The following is a 16,083-nucleotide window of genomic DNA, read 5'->3' as shown; positions in this document are numbered from 1 at the left end:
CCGATGTTGTTTAAGACTTTAGATCACTTGTCATTTGAAAAGAGCCGGTGGTTACAATGGTCAATTGTGCTATAATTTGTCACCTAAATACACGATGATTTAGTTTATATACTAATGCATATTAGACTCGTCCCATATTTGTCAAATACAGAATAAATACGGGTTCAATCCGGAAAAAAACGGGATCCCGCAAAAACGGACGGAATAAGCCCTCACCCGTTTCCGTCCCGTTTCCATATTTTTCCATAAATACGGAAACAGTCGGGTCAAATGTAGAAAACGGTACGGGTCGGGACAGGATTTTTTCCGCCCGTTTTCAACCCTATGCACATGCACCAACGAAATTTTACAAGATTAGTGATTCAGACCAGATTTTCATCATATATATACCCACAATTATTATCATGCACCCTTAAACTATTTACATCTTCCTCTAATTCACTCCATCTGATTGGTTATCCGTACCGTCTCATTTTGCACCACTATATACGTTGACTTTGTCTCAACTCATGTTTGATTGACTGCACGTAGAAGAGAAGACACAATTTGTATGAATGAATGCAAAGTAAATCATTTTAAGACCATTTAGCTGCACCACACGTACTCAGAAAAACGTCGTATCTAGCCGGCCAGCTACTTGGGCGGACAACCATCCAATCATGTGGTCTAGCTTCTCCCCCGCTTACTGCTTACAGAAGGGGTCTAGGTTTTACAAAAAGAAAAGAAAAAAAAGGAAAAACGTGTCGATTGGAGCGTGTCGGGTCTAGAGATGGCAACTGGTACAAACCCGATGGGTTTGCCATCTCAAACCTATACCCGTGAAAAATATCTATACCCACTAAAAAACTCCTACCTATGACAGGTTTGAAATTTTGCCCAAATCCATACCCCATTAGGTTAGCGGGTACCCACGGGTTACCCGCGGGTTTCATCTCCAATATAATTGTTCTTCTCATAATCAATAAGTACCGTAATGATTAATGAGGTCATGGTCCAAAATTTATATGATGAACAACGAGTTCATAATTTGGTATAAAAATTATTAATTGAGAAAATGGAATGCACATAATAAGTTGTATAATCAAGTGACATTGCACTAAGTTATCTATCCACCACATATATAATGCTAGTATAAACTATAATAACAAGCAATCAACACTCTCACCAACTATCTATACATTCACATTTGATAAAAATTAGGAAGTAAATAGGGAGATAACGAGTTTGTTATTCATTTATAAAATAAAATGACAATATACACTAGACTTGGTTGGGTTTAAAAAAACCACGGGTTCATGGGTTTGAGTACTATAGGAACAAACTCGTACCCATGAACCCGTTGAGTATAGATTTATTTCAGTAAAAAACCTATGAATACGGAGATTGACCCAAACCTGTATCATAACGAGGTAAAAACCTATTAGATTTCGGGTATCCACGACCTTGCTCTTCAGGCAACGCATTGGCCCGGGAAGATGCAGCAATGCTGCACGAGCCTCAGACGTGTTCTGTCAACTACGCCTTTCTTTTCCATTTTCAGTACCTAACGCTGGTCAGATCTACCAATCAGGCGATAAAGAAATCACGTGACGTGATGGAAAGAGGCGATCCAGCACCGGCTGGAAAATGCAAAAAGGACCGCAGCTGTCCAGATCGGATGCGCCATGTGGGACCGGAGGTGAACTGTTTGCCCGTTCATCCATCTTCGCCTTTTCTGGTATGATGATCCTATGGAGCCCTGTACGCTGCCAACTAAAAATTGCACCCACCTTAAATTATCACAAGTATAAAATAAATACGAGTACTTTTAGAAGTTCGATCTATTGTAGTAGCAAAGTTTTAGAAGTTCGATGACAGGGCGGACGGTTTGATGGCCCATCTTTCTCCCCGCGGTGACCACGCTTCCCTGGAAGCCTCCCCTGCACAACTATGGCGTGGCCGCTTCCTTCCTTCCTTCTTTCTCGCTACTCCGTCCATCCCCGTTGTTTGGAACAAGTGATAGTTCCCACGGTTGCCCGAGGGGATGAGGACGTCGAGGAAGGGCATGGCCACCATGCCGTTGGACGTTTCGTCTCGCGGATTTCAGCATTTGTTCATGGCACCGGTATTCCCATTCAACGAAGTATAGGTAAACATGGTGAAGATCAAGGCCTTGTTCGTTTCTGTCGTATTAGTTGGTCGAAACGATTCCTAACCGGATTGTTTCTTTGATTTATATAAACTTTGATTAGGTGGAACGATTCCGGGTGCAATCCGACACAAACGAACAAGTCCCAAGTATATACGTCGATTGAGCTGACATGGTCTCGTTGGAGCTGGTTTGGAATTTGAAGAAGGGGCGATCGGAGTCGGAGCAAAGGGAAAAGACAGTGGCGTCAGAACATGGAAGATCCAATCCAAGGAGGGCAATGCTCTGACAGTGGGGTTGGTTCGTCATTGTCAACAACTCAACATCATTGGTTCCCGGCACCAAAATGTGTTTGGTTTATAAGGTTAAACTAGGATGAGCTGAGGGTGACACCGTTCTCTCGATTTTTTAGGACCATGCCGGCACAAAAAATTGCTTCGGTGTTCATCTCGCTCCCGCATGACTATCATTCAAACATAATTAAAAATGTGACCGTCTCCTTCCATCACTTCTTCTACGTCCAACCAAACACACGCACGGTGACACAATCACTGGAATCCGAGGGGTCATGCCTGCAGGATGAGACACGTGACATTTATGTAGTTAGAGGTGAACGCAAGGTTGATGATAACTCCAAATCGTACTACTTTCTTGGTCCACATGAATTAGTCCTTTTTAATTTTATCCTAAATCAATCACTACCTGTTATACTAGATATTTCATAAAATTTTACAATATAAAAATGAAGTTACTAGATTCATCATAACTTGAACTACTATAATTTTGGATAGTCTGCTTCACTCTCTATTCAGTCCGTAGGTTTACCGAGACTGTTGGATTAGCCTACACTTTTTCTTTAAAATCTATTTTAGAGAGTAGCTAAATCAGTAAATTTGGCTAGTCTTTTTAACTAATCTCTTGGAGTTACTCTTACGTAGCTAACAAATAGCTAGCTAACTATTAACTAATTTACTAAAAATAGTAAAAATAGTTAATTTTAGCCACTAACTATTAGCTCTAGTACATTCAAACACCCCCTAAATTAGTTCAGTTCAACTCGTTTATAAACTCGATCTATTTCGTTTAGCTTGTGATTTAGATGTAGAGGCATAAAAACAATATTTTTATATTTATCTAAAGCTCAGCGTAATAATACAAAGTAACATATCCATAGACTTTGAATCAAATAAATAAAATATTGACATATATAAAATATATCCTAACACTATACTGTATATCCATAGTCTATTAGTCTATACTATACTATCTATTCTATATACTCTACACCGTATATATGTTGTATCTATCTATATTCTATTATCGATTGTCTATACGTCCATTACAAATAAAGCGACAGAGTCATAGTATTATTTTATAGGATCTAGCTCCATCTATCAACTAATTATAAAGTATAATACATTATATAAAATAACATAAATTTAGAATCAATAACTTCTTATTAACTACATGAGTGTGAAATACCGGCTCCTCATTAAAACTATAAACAAATCAATCTTCGAACGAACCGATAACTCGCGACATGAGTTAGTTTGATTCAGTAGCCGGCCACATTTTTTTTTGGGTTTTTTAATGATCGGGAGCGATTGAGTGAGTGTTTATGATGCGTTCTATATGTGGATGTGGAGACGACTAGACGAGACACGAGACAGTACGAACCGCCTCCCTCGTCGGATCTGGTGTCCCAGTCTGCTGTCTGCTCTGCTGTTGGGATCTGATCTGACGCCACCGTGAGCGCCAACATTTGGGGCTCCGGTTGGCTGGCTGTCACGGTGTACTCACGGGGACGCCGCCGGCCCCTTGGCAGGCGCAGATAATCCCCACTTCTCCCAGCGAAGCAGCGCAAAGAGGACGGCGTCCAGGTATGCTGCGGGTCCCTGCGCCAGCCACCGACAATAATGGCGGCAATCCACATCGGAGTCCACTCCCCACCTCCCCGACCACCCACCGCATCGCCAGTCGCCACGCGACAGCGACGCCCCGCATCCCCGCGGACGCCGACGGCTGGGCCTACCGCCTGCGCCTCTGGGGGCGGCGGGTCCAGACGCCACGCGCACTCTAGAAGAGTTGTTGTGCGGCGCCGGGCGCGGCGGCCGTTGGATCCCGTGCCGTGCCGCCGCCTTCGCCCCGCCCGTCCTCGGCGCGTCAGCGACCCCCTCATTGTGGCTGCGTGCCTGCGTCGGCCAGCCCGCTTGCTTTGCCCCTCGCTTCGCTTCAAATGGTAGAGCCGCTGCAGGCTGAGCGACCGCGAGCTTGACCCGGGCGCAAGTCGGCTCGCACCCAGCCATGTCGGCGCCTGGATTCGATGACCCCCAGCTTCCGCCGCTGAGGCTCCGCGCCTCGTGCGGCGGCGCGATCGCCAGCCCACGCTCCTGCTCCTCCTCTGATACCTTCGTCAGCATGCCTTCCACGCCCTCAGGTACCGCGTGCTTTTGCGACAGTTTTTTTTTCCCAATGCGTACATGCCCTCATTGACACCGCTCCCAATCTCGATACTTCGCGCGATTGCTTGTCTGTTTACTTTTCTGATCCTAATTTTGGTCGGTTATGCTTGTCTTGGCTTCTCCCCGTGGGGATCAGGTATGCTGAATCCGTGCGGTCTATGGTCACCACCACCTCGCGCACCGTCGGAGGCGTCCTCGTCGGAGATGGAGTTCGGGACGGCCCGCGAGTACGACACCACTGATGCGTTCTTCACTGACAACTGGCTCTACGACAACCACCTGTTACACAGCACGGAGAGCGATGGCAGCGAAGGGGAGGACAAGTTCATTGTTGGTCCTGACGTCAGCTTGCAGCGGACTGAGACGCCGGAGCTTGGCGATGGCTGCGGTCTCAGACACGTACATAGAGACTGCAATGCGGACTCTCATGGGTGCACACAGGCGAAGAATGCTTGCTCTTCGCCACCTTGTGGTTGTTGCTATAATGAGGAGTTGTTGAGAGATTCTTGCTCCGCTGTTTCTGTTTATGGGAGGTATCATACCATGGAGGACCACACGGAGGGGCTTGATGAGTGTGTTGCAGAAGCTTTCTTGTTCAGACTGAATTCGTTAGTTGATGCTAGCGAACAGTTAGTGGATTTCAAGAAAGGAGAGGACGACGGCTTGAATCTTAGTGCTCTGGAGAAGGAACTTCAAATGCTTACTCCGTACTTGGCTGATGAAGATGCTCTTGAGAGTAAGTAGTTCTTACCTCTTTCCCTTTGCTCAGTTTCATTTCTCACATTTACTCACTTCACGACATTGTCATTTGGATCACTCTGAGAGTTTGGAATTTGTGCTAATCCCTGACTACTATTTTGCTTCACATAAGTGCCCTTTCTCAGAATATAAAATAAACCCTAAATTTCATTGCCATGAATTTCAGGGTTTGTAATGGTTAGTTGAGTTTATAGTCACTGCTATCCGCAACAGTGGGTATAATTGTAATATAAAGGAAGGCTGAATCTAGTTCCACATGTCCATGATGAAATTTTAACCTGCTCACTTGAGATTGCAGCGGCTGCAGCTGCAAGTCTTAGCTACAATAGGATTCTGTTGTTGAGCTGCAGCCACAGCCCAGATGCAGTGAGCACAGCTTTTGCTTCTTAGTCCGGATCTGTATGCCTTTGTAAATCTGAAATTCGTCATTCACCTATCTAACATTCTAACCCCGAGGGGTTTTTTTCCCTTGACTTAATGTTTTTTGTTTTAACTCTAGTTATCTTTTTCAGGTACTGGACTTGAAGATGACGTCAGAGGAAATACCAACCTAGATGTATGTATGGTAACAAACGAGGAAAATGCTAATGGCAAAGAATTTCTAAAAGATAGCTACTGCATACTTCCTTCTCCTGAGAGTGCAGTCCCTTTTGATGTTTATGGGGTGGAAGACTTCAAGACAGAAGATACAGATCTTCAAAACCCTACCGCTCGCAAATTTCAGGAAGATCCAAAAATTGATCCTGCACTCTCTAAGTTTCAGCAGGAGTATGAAGTATTTGACCTGAAAATATTCCACCGGAAGAACAGGTTCACCATCAGACACCTTTCTTATTTTCTTCTGCTGCCAAATCATTTTAGGGGCACTGTGCTCATGCTAAGATGTCCACTGCAGGACTGGCTTTGAGGAAAACAAAGAATTCCCTATTGTCATGGATTCCGTTATAGCTGGAAGATATCGTATCAATGAGTATCTTGGTTCTGCTGCATTCAGCAAGGTTGTACGGGCACACGACCTTCGCACTGGAGTTGATGTATGCCTTAAAATAATTAAAAATGACAAGGATTTCTTTGACCAGAGTTTGGATGAGATAAAGCTCCTCAAGTTTGTCAATAAGTATGATCCAGATGATGATCATCATATATTGCGTCTCTATGATTATTTTTACTATCAGGTGTGTGATGCACATATTCACTTATTCAGTGAACTAGGTCTTGTGCTTTCATTTACACCATAGAATTCAATCAACAGCCATATTGCTCTTAGGGAGGTCATTCATACCAAGTGCTAAGGATCCATTAAGAATAAAAGGTTGCATGTTTTTCCTGTTTGTTATGTATACTTTTACAATTTACATATTTGATATTTATCCAAGCTCACTTTTGAACGTGCAAATTGCTGATGGTGAAACAATTCAACAGGAACATCTCTTTATTGTCACTGAGTTACTACGGGCAAATCTTTATGAGTTTCAGAAATATAACCAGGAGTCTGGTGACGAGGTGTACTTTTCACTGCCCAGAATACAGGTATATGCAACTGTTTTGTGATCAAATTACTCCTTACTGCTGTCATATGGATTAGTTAACTCTAATTCAAGTAATTAGAAAAGCATTTGCAGCTACAAATGTAAGAGTGTTTTCTCTTTGCTTTCAGGCTATAGCTCGACAATGCTTGGAGGCTTTGGTGTACTTGCATCATTTAAACATAGTTCACTGTGATCTGAAACCAGAGAATATCCTTCTGAAGAGCTACAGCAGATGTGAAATCAAAGTTATTGATCTTGGAAGCAGCTGCTTCTTGTCAGATAACTTAAACTTATATGTCCAATCACGTTCTTACCGATCTCCTGAGGTCATCTTGGGTTTACCATATGATCAGAAAATTGACATTTGGTCTCTTGGCTGCATCTTATCTGAACTGTACACTGGTGAAGTAAGTATATATCTTGACTTCCTGTTCTCTGTTTTGTTTGGTATAATATTGAAATTTCAACATGTGAACCAACTGAAATAAAAAAAAACAAATGACAAGTAAGGTTGTGCTTACAGTTAAATCCTTGCATGTCTTTTAAGCTTATATTGAAACTAACAAAATCTTGTTTACCATTGTGTTGGCATTTACTGTGGTAAATAACTGTTGGCATTTGAGATTCTCATTGTGTTGTTTTACCTTGTTTTGTTACTCATCTCATCCAGAGAAGATGTATATATGCCAGAATTCTGTAGGTGCTTGACATGTTGGTTGAACCTTAGGTGACATTGCATTACGAAGAAATATGTACCCAAATGCGAATTTACGATTCGAACCTTGTGTGGTGGCTATTTTCCTGTGGTTTCAAAAGCTTAAATTGCTAAACATCTGGAAAATGCTTGTGATTTCAGAATGCATATAACGGGGAATCATTGTCTCTTGAAACTGACAGTAGTATTTGCTATATGTACTCCTGTTTTCTAAAAGACGTCATAGATGTGACTTGGACCCTTTTGACATGTCACAGGTACTCTTTCCTAATGAATCAATGCCAATCATTCTTGCTCGTATGATTGGGATAATTGGTCCAATTGATATGGAAATGCTTGCATCAGGACAGGAGACCCAGAAGTACTTCACAGATGACTATGACCTTTTCCACACGAACGAGGTAATTATTGGATTATATGCAAGATTACCAACATAACTTTGTTTCAGTATGCACTATAGTTGACAACAAATCAGTGATGTTGTTCGTGTTGATTTTGAATGATGACCTGAAAACCACATGACTGGTAATTACTGGAACGAGGTACCCTAACAGTTTGTTGTCACCATCACACCATGAGATCTTTGGCATAAGAATTTTAGTTGTTTGTTCTTTGTGCAGTTTCCATTCATCACTGGATACTTACTTTTTCCATTCCATTTCCTGCTAAAAAATAGGAGACAGATCAGTTGGAGTATTTGATCCCAGAGAAATCCTCTTTGCGGCGCCACTTGCAGTGCCCAGACAAGAAATTTGTTGACTTTTTGTCTTACCTGCTGCAAATAAATCCCAGAAACAGACCAACGGCCAGCGAAGCGTTGCAACACCGATGGCTTTCGTTCAAATATAGTTCAACGGCCAATCAGACTCGTTCCTGACAAGTAGGCAACACTTTCTGAAGCTACTGGCTCCTGAAACAACATGTTTCCTTTTGCAGTAGGATTTGGCTTCGTGGTTTTTTTAGGTCAACACTTGGCGTTGAAAAACCTGTTTTGCAAGGTGAATCGATCGTGTATATGCGCTGGTTCATGCATGTAAATATGAGAAAAGTGGTTCCTTTTTTTTTCTGTACAGTTGCCATGTACTACAGTGTTGATCCAACTCATGGTATAGCAAAATGGAATTCATAGATTTGCCTTTGTCGTTTAATCTGATGCACTGTGTTTTCAACCGGATTTCTGGTTCTTGACCTAAATAATGGTTGGGAGCACTACAACCATGGTGCTGTTTGTTTCAAGAGGGAGTGCGGGAATGGTAATGCAACTAGCTACTAACAGTGCTAACTGTTACTACTACAGAGGAACTAAAAACGTTATCCGTTTGGTTCGGCTCTGGAAGTGCTTCACTCGGCCTCTAATAGAAGTTGTTGCCATTGATGAAAGGCCATGCACGGATGAAGATGAAGTGGTCCAGCTCCTAGGGAAGTGACGTGCCATGAATGGGTTGCGCCGTGCTGCGAACCAGTCTGCGTCGACTGCTTGGATTGATGCAGCACGCAGACTCCAACCTCGCCCTCCCGCCACGCCTGGCGGCTACGAGCAGGATGCCACGGTGGTTGTGCTGCTGAGACTCCGTCAAGGGAATTAATAACGCTGGTAGGGGAGAGCTAAAAGAGTTCTACTGTACAGTAGCAGGTTTTTGAGACTTTCAATTGTCCAATGTGGTAGCTGCAATTCCTAGACTGCCTGTTCAATTTGTGGGATTCCTTGTCTTTGGAACCACTCTGGCATGTGAAATGCTTCATACAATGCAGGCCTCACATCTTTTTGGAGAGCGAGATGCTTGAGAAGCGGAAACATCGTTCCCATAAGCTAAAATGCCAGAACACGTAAAGGGATCAGTAACAGTAGAGAGCAGAGACTGCAACTGTCGAGCCAAAGAATTGTTCATGTACGTAGCCAGTTTTTACCTGGTCGTCAACAGGTTGTCCAGCCGAAAACGTAACGCATGGTATTCCATTCAATGGTTGCAGTAAGAAACTGTATGGGTTGTTGTCAACAAGGACAATTCTCTGGAAATCTTTGGACAAACAAGAAAGGTCTTTTACATGCTCTCTGTATTCCCTGAAATTATAAACACACAGTATCAAAGACTGATCGAACCAGCTCAGCTAATGCAACAAAGGACTCCCTTTCTCGCTGAATAACAATTTGGTCCAACCAGCATAATATATGAGGGTTCACGGAAGCATCAGTAAAGCCAGATTTGTGGTTCACATAAACTGGTCATGAACAAGAAAATAACTACATAAGATAGCGAAATCAGCAACAAACAAAAAAGGATGAACTGAATCTGTCCAATCGGCCTGCATTGAGAGTGCTTTGATGCTAATATGCTGTTGATGAATCACTAGGGACATGGAAAATTTATACTCGAGACTTAGCCTCCAACTGAAAGTAGCTGATTTTTTACGAGCAGGAAACCTCATGAATTTAACATCCCGTCACTAATAACTTATGGAAATGCCAACGGCGACTTATGTATTAACAGTTGATGGCCGATAGAGACGGTGAGTGAATCTGTTGTGAGCATCTATCCTGTCAACTAGAGGTTTTGCATAGCCTGGATAAGAGGACAGATCAGTGGGCGTGAGCTGAGATCAACCTGGCTTTTGTTGTCACAAAACAGAAAAAAAAAATACAGGAGATCAAACCTTCCAAACCAGCTGTAAAGAGAACAAGGTCAGCAAATTCGCTAGTTCGCTGCAAAAACTCATGTAAGCCAGGACGCTCAAAGACAGTTACACGATTTATCCTCTGCCTTCCCTCAGTATCCTGTAAACCACGAAATATACTTGTGTAAGTGCCTTTCTAAGAAGCATACTGAAAACAGCAATAGATAGAGCAAAGGCAAAACACTGCAATTTACTTGCCTTTTCAGACAATACGCACTCCATGTCAAAGCGATGCAATCCTGCCTCAACAGCATGTGTGCGCATAGTAGAAGGAAGGCTCGATGACTCGTACGCGCAAACTAAAGTCTCATCCAAGTCAAGCACGACCTGCAGATTATGCAAGTATCATAGGAAGTTCATTAAAGTAGACTTGATAGCCATAACTAAGAGAGGCAAATAGAAACCAAATGTAAAAAAAATTATAGCCGAGAATCATGTTAACACTGAGCAGTCAATCAGGACTTAGGACTCATGCCTAGAAATTGGAAACCGTACCACCCACCGGCCAGCAGAGCTCAAAAGTAAGGGAACGTATCATGTGCTTATATGAGCACTTTAAATCTGGTGCCTTCATTTCTTATCCAAATGTGAATAGACATTTCTTAGTTTCTTCTATGTGCCACCTTTTTTACGCCACGCCGCCTGTCTCTTCTGTGTGCCATTGCTGCCCTCACCCCCTGGATAAGAAATGAAGGCACCAGATTTAAAGTGTTCATATGAGCACAAGAGCTCCATGAGCACAGGATACGTTCCCCAAAAGTAAACTAGATGAAAACCTGCGGAATGATCACTAACTTTTCAGTTTTTACATTGGATATTATCGACCTAGCCGGCTAGCCCGCATGAGTCCAGCTACAGAAGCATATCTATACTATACTTAAAGCACCAGTTTCAACGGTCGTCATGCGTCATGATTTTACAAAAAATCACTATTCTTCTTCTAATCAACCCATCGAGCATCTCACACGCCTGCGTCACCGTTTTACAAAACATCCCTCCATCCCCGCCGACCCACGCGCCATTCCCGCCGACCCCGCAGCCCGACCCCGCATCCGCCATCCCCGCCGACCCCGCAGCCGCCATCCCCACGCCGTCTCCACCCCCCATCAGGCACCCCCCCCGCCCCGCCCCGCTCGTCGCCATAGAGTTTCATCGCCTCGCTCGCGTCGCCAACTACATCCGCTCGAACCGCGTCCTTACATGCCATGCCCACCATCCTCGCTCGCTCCAACCATGTATCTACATGTCGCCTCCGACATCCACGCCCATGCTTCGTGTAGTGCTTGACGCGCCCGCTCCAACCGCGTCTATGCATGCCGTGACTGCCATCCTCGCCACCCGCATGCCTCATCTGCATCCTCCGTTTATCGTACTTATCCGCGGTATACCTTCCCTCATCGTTCAGTCCGCGCTCACTCTGCCCCACGATCCGCTTCTCCCCCGCGCCCCTCGGCAAGCTCGCAGTCCAGGATCCGATTCTCGCGTCGCCCTCCCGCCGCGCCCCTCGGCAAGCTCGCAATCCAGGATCCGATTCTCGCGTCGCCCTCCCGCCGCGCCCCTCGGCATCTCAACTACCTCGTGATGCCTCCCCCACCCCCGATCTATAAACCAGCCGCTCGCCACTCCTCCCGTACTCTCGCCCCCGACCTCATGGAAGGATCCGCCTCTCGCGCGCCCCCGCCGACGCACGCAACTCGCAGACGGCGCCCCCCCAGATCCACTTCTCGCTGGCCGCTCAGATCCTCCATATCCTGACCTCTCCCTCCTCTTGCTGCAGATGATATGCTAGAGCGTCAGCAAGGCGGACTCTCCAAACCTCCAGAGAGGGAGGGAGGCAGCAGCCAATGCCCAGCACGTACCAATCTGCGTGGCGGGAGGTGCCCGGACTGCGTACCCACGGGCGAGCAGGATTTTGACGATCCACGACCCGATGAAGTCGCCGGCGTCGGTGACGCACAAGGCGGCAGTGGCCATCGTGCGCTGACGCCCAGTCCCTTCCTCTCGCGAGCGAAACGGGGGGCGGTGGTGCCGCCGGGCGAATGGATTCGTCCGAGAGCGAGCAAATAGGGGTAAGCATTTATCAAGCGGAAGTGGGAAGAAATGGTACAGTGAAGTGGAGGAAATGACACAGAACACGAGCGAAGCTGGCATCTCAAGGCGGTCGCACTCGCACGGTTAGCAGTGCACTCCCCTAATTTCTGCCCTTTTTATGGTTTCACGATTATCTGAATATGGAGTTCAAGGATTGATCTTTTCTGAGTTCTTTGTTGCCATATTTTTCTGTCCATGTAATAAGGTTGTGGGTAAAATATTGTGTCAATCGGGCTTGTGTGTTGCAGTTCTATTCTTGTGTAGTGCAGCTCCGAAGTCGCTGCTACCAGGTGCCCCCGTGCTGGGGCATAGGTGCAGTCGCCGCTGCGCCCAGCCTACACAAAGGCAGCTACCGTTGCGACAACGAGAGGGAGCTCCCAAGGCACCAATGTTGTTGCTGCCAGTTCTTCAAAGAGTTATTGATGGTTCACAAAAGACCACTGTTGCTCTGCCAATTCACAAAGCCTTGATGATTGTTATGATGGAACCAATGTTGAGGCCTACAACAATGATGTCATTGTTCCCATGGGACCTCAATCTCCAAAAAACCAAGAGGCCGTGGGAAGAGGAATGTGACAATGAGAAGGTTCAGTTAAAGACTATTGGTACATTTTATCGAATATTTTATTTTTATTTCAGCATATGCTCGCTTGTTGCTCTCATGTTTTAAACCATGTTATAACTTCACTGCTTGCCTTGGAAAATTTTAATTTGCAGCAATAATTTCTAGGTAATTTGTACTACATGTAACTTCTAAGTTATAGTAGAATTGTCCCGAAAAACTTGTCGCTACAAATATGTCTGTTTTCTTTTGAGTGTGTGCTCGGATTAACAATATACATTGCATCTCTCTGTGTTCATGCATGCCAATGGGCATTAATGGTCCATGCAAATTAATTGGGTTGGGCCTAAATCAGCTAACTTCACATATCAATCTTCATATATCCTGTCAGCAAGGGGTAAATAGAATGTCCAAGTGTGTATGAAAAATACACGAAAGGAAAGAAAAATAGAATGAGTATGAAAAATACACAAAAGGAAAGAAAAATAGAATGATCACTCAGTCAACAAAAAGGATGTTTTTTTGTGCACACGCGATATGTTATTCCCTTATTCTCCAGATATGGTAATGGTAAACTCAATCAAGCAGGAAAAGATGTCGCCCTAACCGTTGGGCAAACACCTGGATGACATCATCTTCTCTGCTAAAGGCACCATATTCTCTTCAAGGATCCAAACAATTACCCCACTTGGGAAGAGGAATGTGACGGAGTTAGCACTACCTCCACATAATGGGAAGGTTGGGTTAAAGCCTATTGGTACCTGGTGAGTATTTTGTTTTTATTTCAGCACATGCTCGCTTGCTGCTCTCATATTTTAAGCCATGTTATATTTACACTGCTTGCCTTGGAAAATTTTAATTTGTAGCAATAATTTTTGGATAATTTGTACTATATGTAACTTTTAAGTTATAATTACACTGCTTATCAACGGGCTATACCCTTGTATGGTGGACATTCACGAATAGCAAGGTAGGGTTGTTGAAACAAGGATAGGATTTTCATGGCATGATTACTACTGCAAGAAAGATGAAATACTTTGGTTACAAATGTGTAGCTCCGGCACCGTTGCTGTTCTGGTCTCGGCCGTGGAGATGGAACTATGATTAAAAGAAAAGAGAACACTACGGAAGGAACCTACTGATGCTCAGTGTACTGCGACTTTCCCACGATGCTCATGATGTCGAAGTCTGCAGTTGCTAGACTGGCCCGAGTAATTGCTAAGTTTTGTAGAAAATGTTTAGGCCCATTTTTGAACGCATGAATTTCGTATAGGCTGTATTTCACACGAAATACACAGGAACAAACATTTTTCCTGCCTTCCAAACAGGTCGTTAGGATTAGTTGAAGTTCCAGTTTGATCATAGGCACCTAGGTCGATGCTCTTTAGTAAGATGTAAGTAATATGTCTTCTGGCCAGGTTGAGCAAGGCTTAGCTGCAGTGTATCAGTGTGGTACAGCTGATGTATTTATACTGTTACAATCTAATGAGACTATATGGATTAGAGCTATCAGAACCTGCACAGATATTTCACAATAAACTCTTAGGTTATATATTGCTCGAGACTTGTGAATACTTTGTTATTGCTTCCTGGTTCAAAGCCATGATGCAAGGTACACGCGCGTACTTATGACTTCTCATACAAGACGAGACGTCAAGACTCCGGTCTTGACATCATAATCTATTCGTTTAGCTTTAATCCGTTCTGGTTTGTACTAATTATACAATGCTTTATCCTAATCGTATCCGTCAAGACCGTGACAATTTATTTTGTTCAGAAAACCGTAGCGAGGCACGGGCATTTGACTAGTATCCCTTTAATCAGCAGTCAGTTATTAGACTATTAGCAGCGGTGTTCTCTAAATTTTTCCTCCTAAATATTACTATGCAGCCACGTCAGCAAGATTCTCTCCCCTATATTCACTCATCACGCAACTGTTTCCCCTATAAATTCTCTTATATATCCCTCTACACATTAAATATATATTTCTACATAACTAACATAACTAACTTCATTTTCTATTTTCTTTTCTTTTCTTTCAAACGCTTTGTAGAGGACGCCGTTGCGGGTTCAAGAGTTGCTGTGTAGCCCCTACGCGAGCTATAGGACTAGGGGAGGGGAGGCCAAGAGTGAACCGTTGCAACCAGTCTTATTACGAATAACCCCATATATAGTTCCAATTTCCAACTGATCCTTGGCCCTCCAAATGTCCAAACTACCAAAGTCACCATCATTTCGCGTGCCCAGCAGGCCGAAGGCATGGAGGTCCGTACCATGAGCCGCCGAAGCGGCGGAGGCGACGCGTCAGCAGGCGCCTCGGGTGGGAGCTGCACGAAGGCCAGCTCAGGCGACGCGGTAACTGGGAGGAGCCGGTGGCGCAGGCGCACGAAGGAGAGAAGCTGCGCCCAGGAGGAGCGGATGATCCGGAGCAGGATCTGGAAGAGCAGACCGAGGCCGAGCCACCCCGCCGCCGCCGGATGGCTCGGTTGCTGAACTGGCGCAACCTCCGTCGCCGCCGACATCTGTCTCTGGAGGCGGAGACTTAGCCGCGATTGGGAGAACGGAACGGGGAGGAAGCACCGAAGCAATCATAGAGTCGTGGTCGCTGCTCTATCTTTCATTTGTGTCGGCAGGTTCCCTCAATTCCCTCTTAAGGGCTGGTTTGACAGTATCCCGTGTATAGCTAGAGCCCAGGGAGATAATTGCATATTTGGGACTCGAAACATTGCGCTTCGCACAAATGCCATTCAAAAGATTTTCTTCGTAAAAAAGGGACTATAAATATGTTCTAATTGATTATACTACCATTTAACGTGTATTATACCTTTTTTATAATTTGTTTGCATGTATTTATCATCTAAGGGTCAAAATTACCCCTACCTCTCCCTGGGCTTGTTCGTTCGTCTCTCTGCTGGAAATTCTGCGTTCCTGTTGCCTTCCTCGCCACTCGTCTACTCGGAAAAGTTAGCATCCATCGTATCATCAGCGCAGTGTTAGTTTTGGTGCGTTCTGAATTACTACCGGCTCAGTTAGCATCCATCGTTCAATTTCAGTGACTGAAGCCATTACTCAGCTAGTAAAAAGTGGGAAAAAAGATTGTTATGAGTGAGTGCCTAATTCCATATAAGCATTCTGCAAAAGGTGGTTAATAACCGCCAAAACGC

The 16,083-nt window shown here is 44.5% G+C and overlaps 4 protein-coding genes and 1 long non-coding RNA gene across 10 annotated transcripts; 4 read left to right on the top strand and 1 right to left on the bottom strand.

Annotated features, from left to right (window-relative positions):
- Window positions 1–1,820: 1,820 nt before the first annotated feature.
- On the top strand, window positions 1,821–2,636 carry LOC103635782 (uncharacterized). Its single transcript, XR_557623.3, has 2 exons — window positions 1,821–2,128; window positions 2,232–2,636. It is a non-coding gene; the product is annotated as an uncharacterized lncRNA (long non-coding RNA).
- Window positions 2,637–3,696: 1,060 nt separating this feature from the next.
- LOC100279465 (uncharacterized) lies at window positions 3,697–8,741 on the top strand. Of its 3 annotated transcripts, XM_008656585.3 has the most exons (9): window positions 3,697–4,565; window positions 4,727–5,326; window positions 5,862–6,159; window positions 6,245–6,347; window positions 6,429–6,524; window positions 6,772–6,879; window positions 7,007–7,285; window positions 7,851–7,994; window positions 8,270–8,741. In XM_008656585.3, the coding sequence occupies exons 1-9, from the start codon at window positions 4,433–4,435 to the stop codon at window positions 8,468–8,470; spliced, it is 1,962 nt and encodes a 653-aa protein (XP_008654807.1). In that variant the 5' UTR covers window positions 3,697–4,432; the 3' UTR covers window positions 8,471–8,741. The 3 variants fall into 3 exon arrangements, with proteins under 3 accessions (XP_008654807.1, NP_001145942.2, NP_001347901.1); NM_001152470.2 differs by having other exon boundaries at window positions 3,884–4,565; window positions 5,849–6,159; window positions 6,245–6,524; window positions 8,270–8,723; NM_001360972.1 differs by having other exon boundaries at window positions 4,081–4,565; window positions 6,245–6,524; window positions 8,270–8,720.
- On the bottom strand, window positions 6,753–15,871 carry LOC103635784 (probable phosphatase PSR2). Of its 3 annotated transcripts, XM_035961752.1 has the most exons (7): window positions 15,193–15,857; window positions 10,465–10,593; window positions 10,246–10,366; window positions 9,502–9,655; window positions 7,457–9,403; window positions 7,193–7,357; window positions 6,753–7,101 (listed from the first exon to the last, which is right to left on the bottom strand). In XM_035961752.1, the coding sequence occupies exons 1-4, from the start codon at window positions 15,439–15,441 to the stop codon at window positions 9,636–9,638; spliced, it is 519 nt and encodes a 172-aa protein (XP_035817645.1). In that variant the 5' UTR covers window positions 15,442–15,857; the 3' UTR covers window positions 6,753–7,101; window positions 7,193–7,357; window positions 7,457–9,403; window positions 9,502–9,635. The 3 variants fall into 3 exon arrangements, 2 of the variants coding, with proteins under 2 accessions (XP_035817645.1, XP_020398949.1); XM_020543360.3 differs by lacking the exons at window positions 6,753–7,101; window positions 7,193–7,357 and having other exon boundaries at window positions 8,701–9,403; window positions 9,502–10,154; window positions 15,193–15,871; XR_004852021.1 differs by lacking the exons at window positions 9,502–9,655; window positions 10,246–10,366; window positions 10,465–10,593; window positions 15,193–15,857 and having other exon boundaries at window positions 6,753–7,357; window positions 7,523–8,258.
- Window positions 11,162–13,044, top strand: LOC118473131 (translation initiation factor IF-2-like). The gene is made up of 2 exons (XM_035961751.1): window positions 11,162–11,648; window positions 12,044–13,044. The coding sequence occupies exons 1-2, from the start codon at window positions 11,177–11,179 to the stop codon at window positions 12,331–12,333; spliced, it is 762 nt and encodes a 253-aa protein (XP_035817644.1). The 5' UTR covers window positions 11,162–11,176; the 3' UTR covers window positions 12,334–13,044.
- On the top strand, window positions 11,286–14,473 carry LOC100277590 (uncharacterized). 2 transcript variants are annotated; one of them, XM_035961754.1, is made up of 3 exons: window positions 11,286–12,440; window positions 12,606–12,962; window positions 13,508–14,473. In XM_035961754.1, the coding sequence occupies exons 1-3, from the start codon at window positions 12,389–12,391 to the stop codon at window positions 13,546–13,548; spliced, it is 450 nt and encodes a 149-aa protein (XP_035817647.1). In that variant the 5' UTR covers window positions 11,286–12,388; the 3' UTR covers window positions 13,549–14,473. The 2 variants fall into 2 exon arrangements, with proteins under 2 accessions (XP_035817647.1, XP_035817646.1); XM_035961753.1 differs by having other exon boundaries at window positions 12,403–12,962.
- Window positions 15,872–16,083: the final 212 nt, after the last annotated feature.

The sequence above is a fragment of the Zea mays genome, chromosome 8, assembly GCF_902167145.1.
Source record: "Zea mays cultivar B73 chromosome 8, Zm-B73-REFERENCE-NAM-5.0, whole genome shotgun sequence".
Lineage (NCBI taxonomy): Eukaryota > Viridiplantae > Streptophyta > Magnoliopsida > Poales > Poaceae > Zea > Zea mays.
This window is presented reverse-complemented; position numbering and strand designations above follow the sequence as displayed.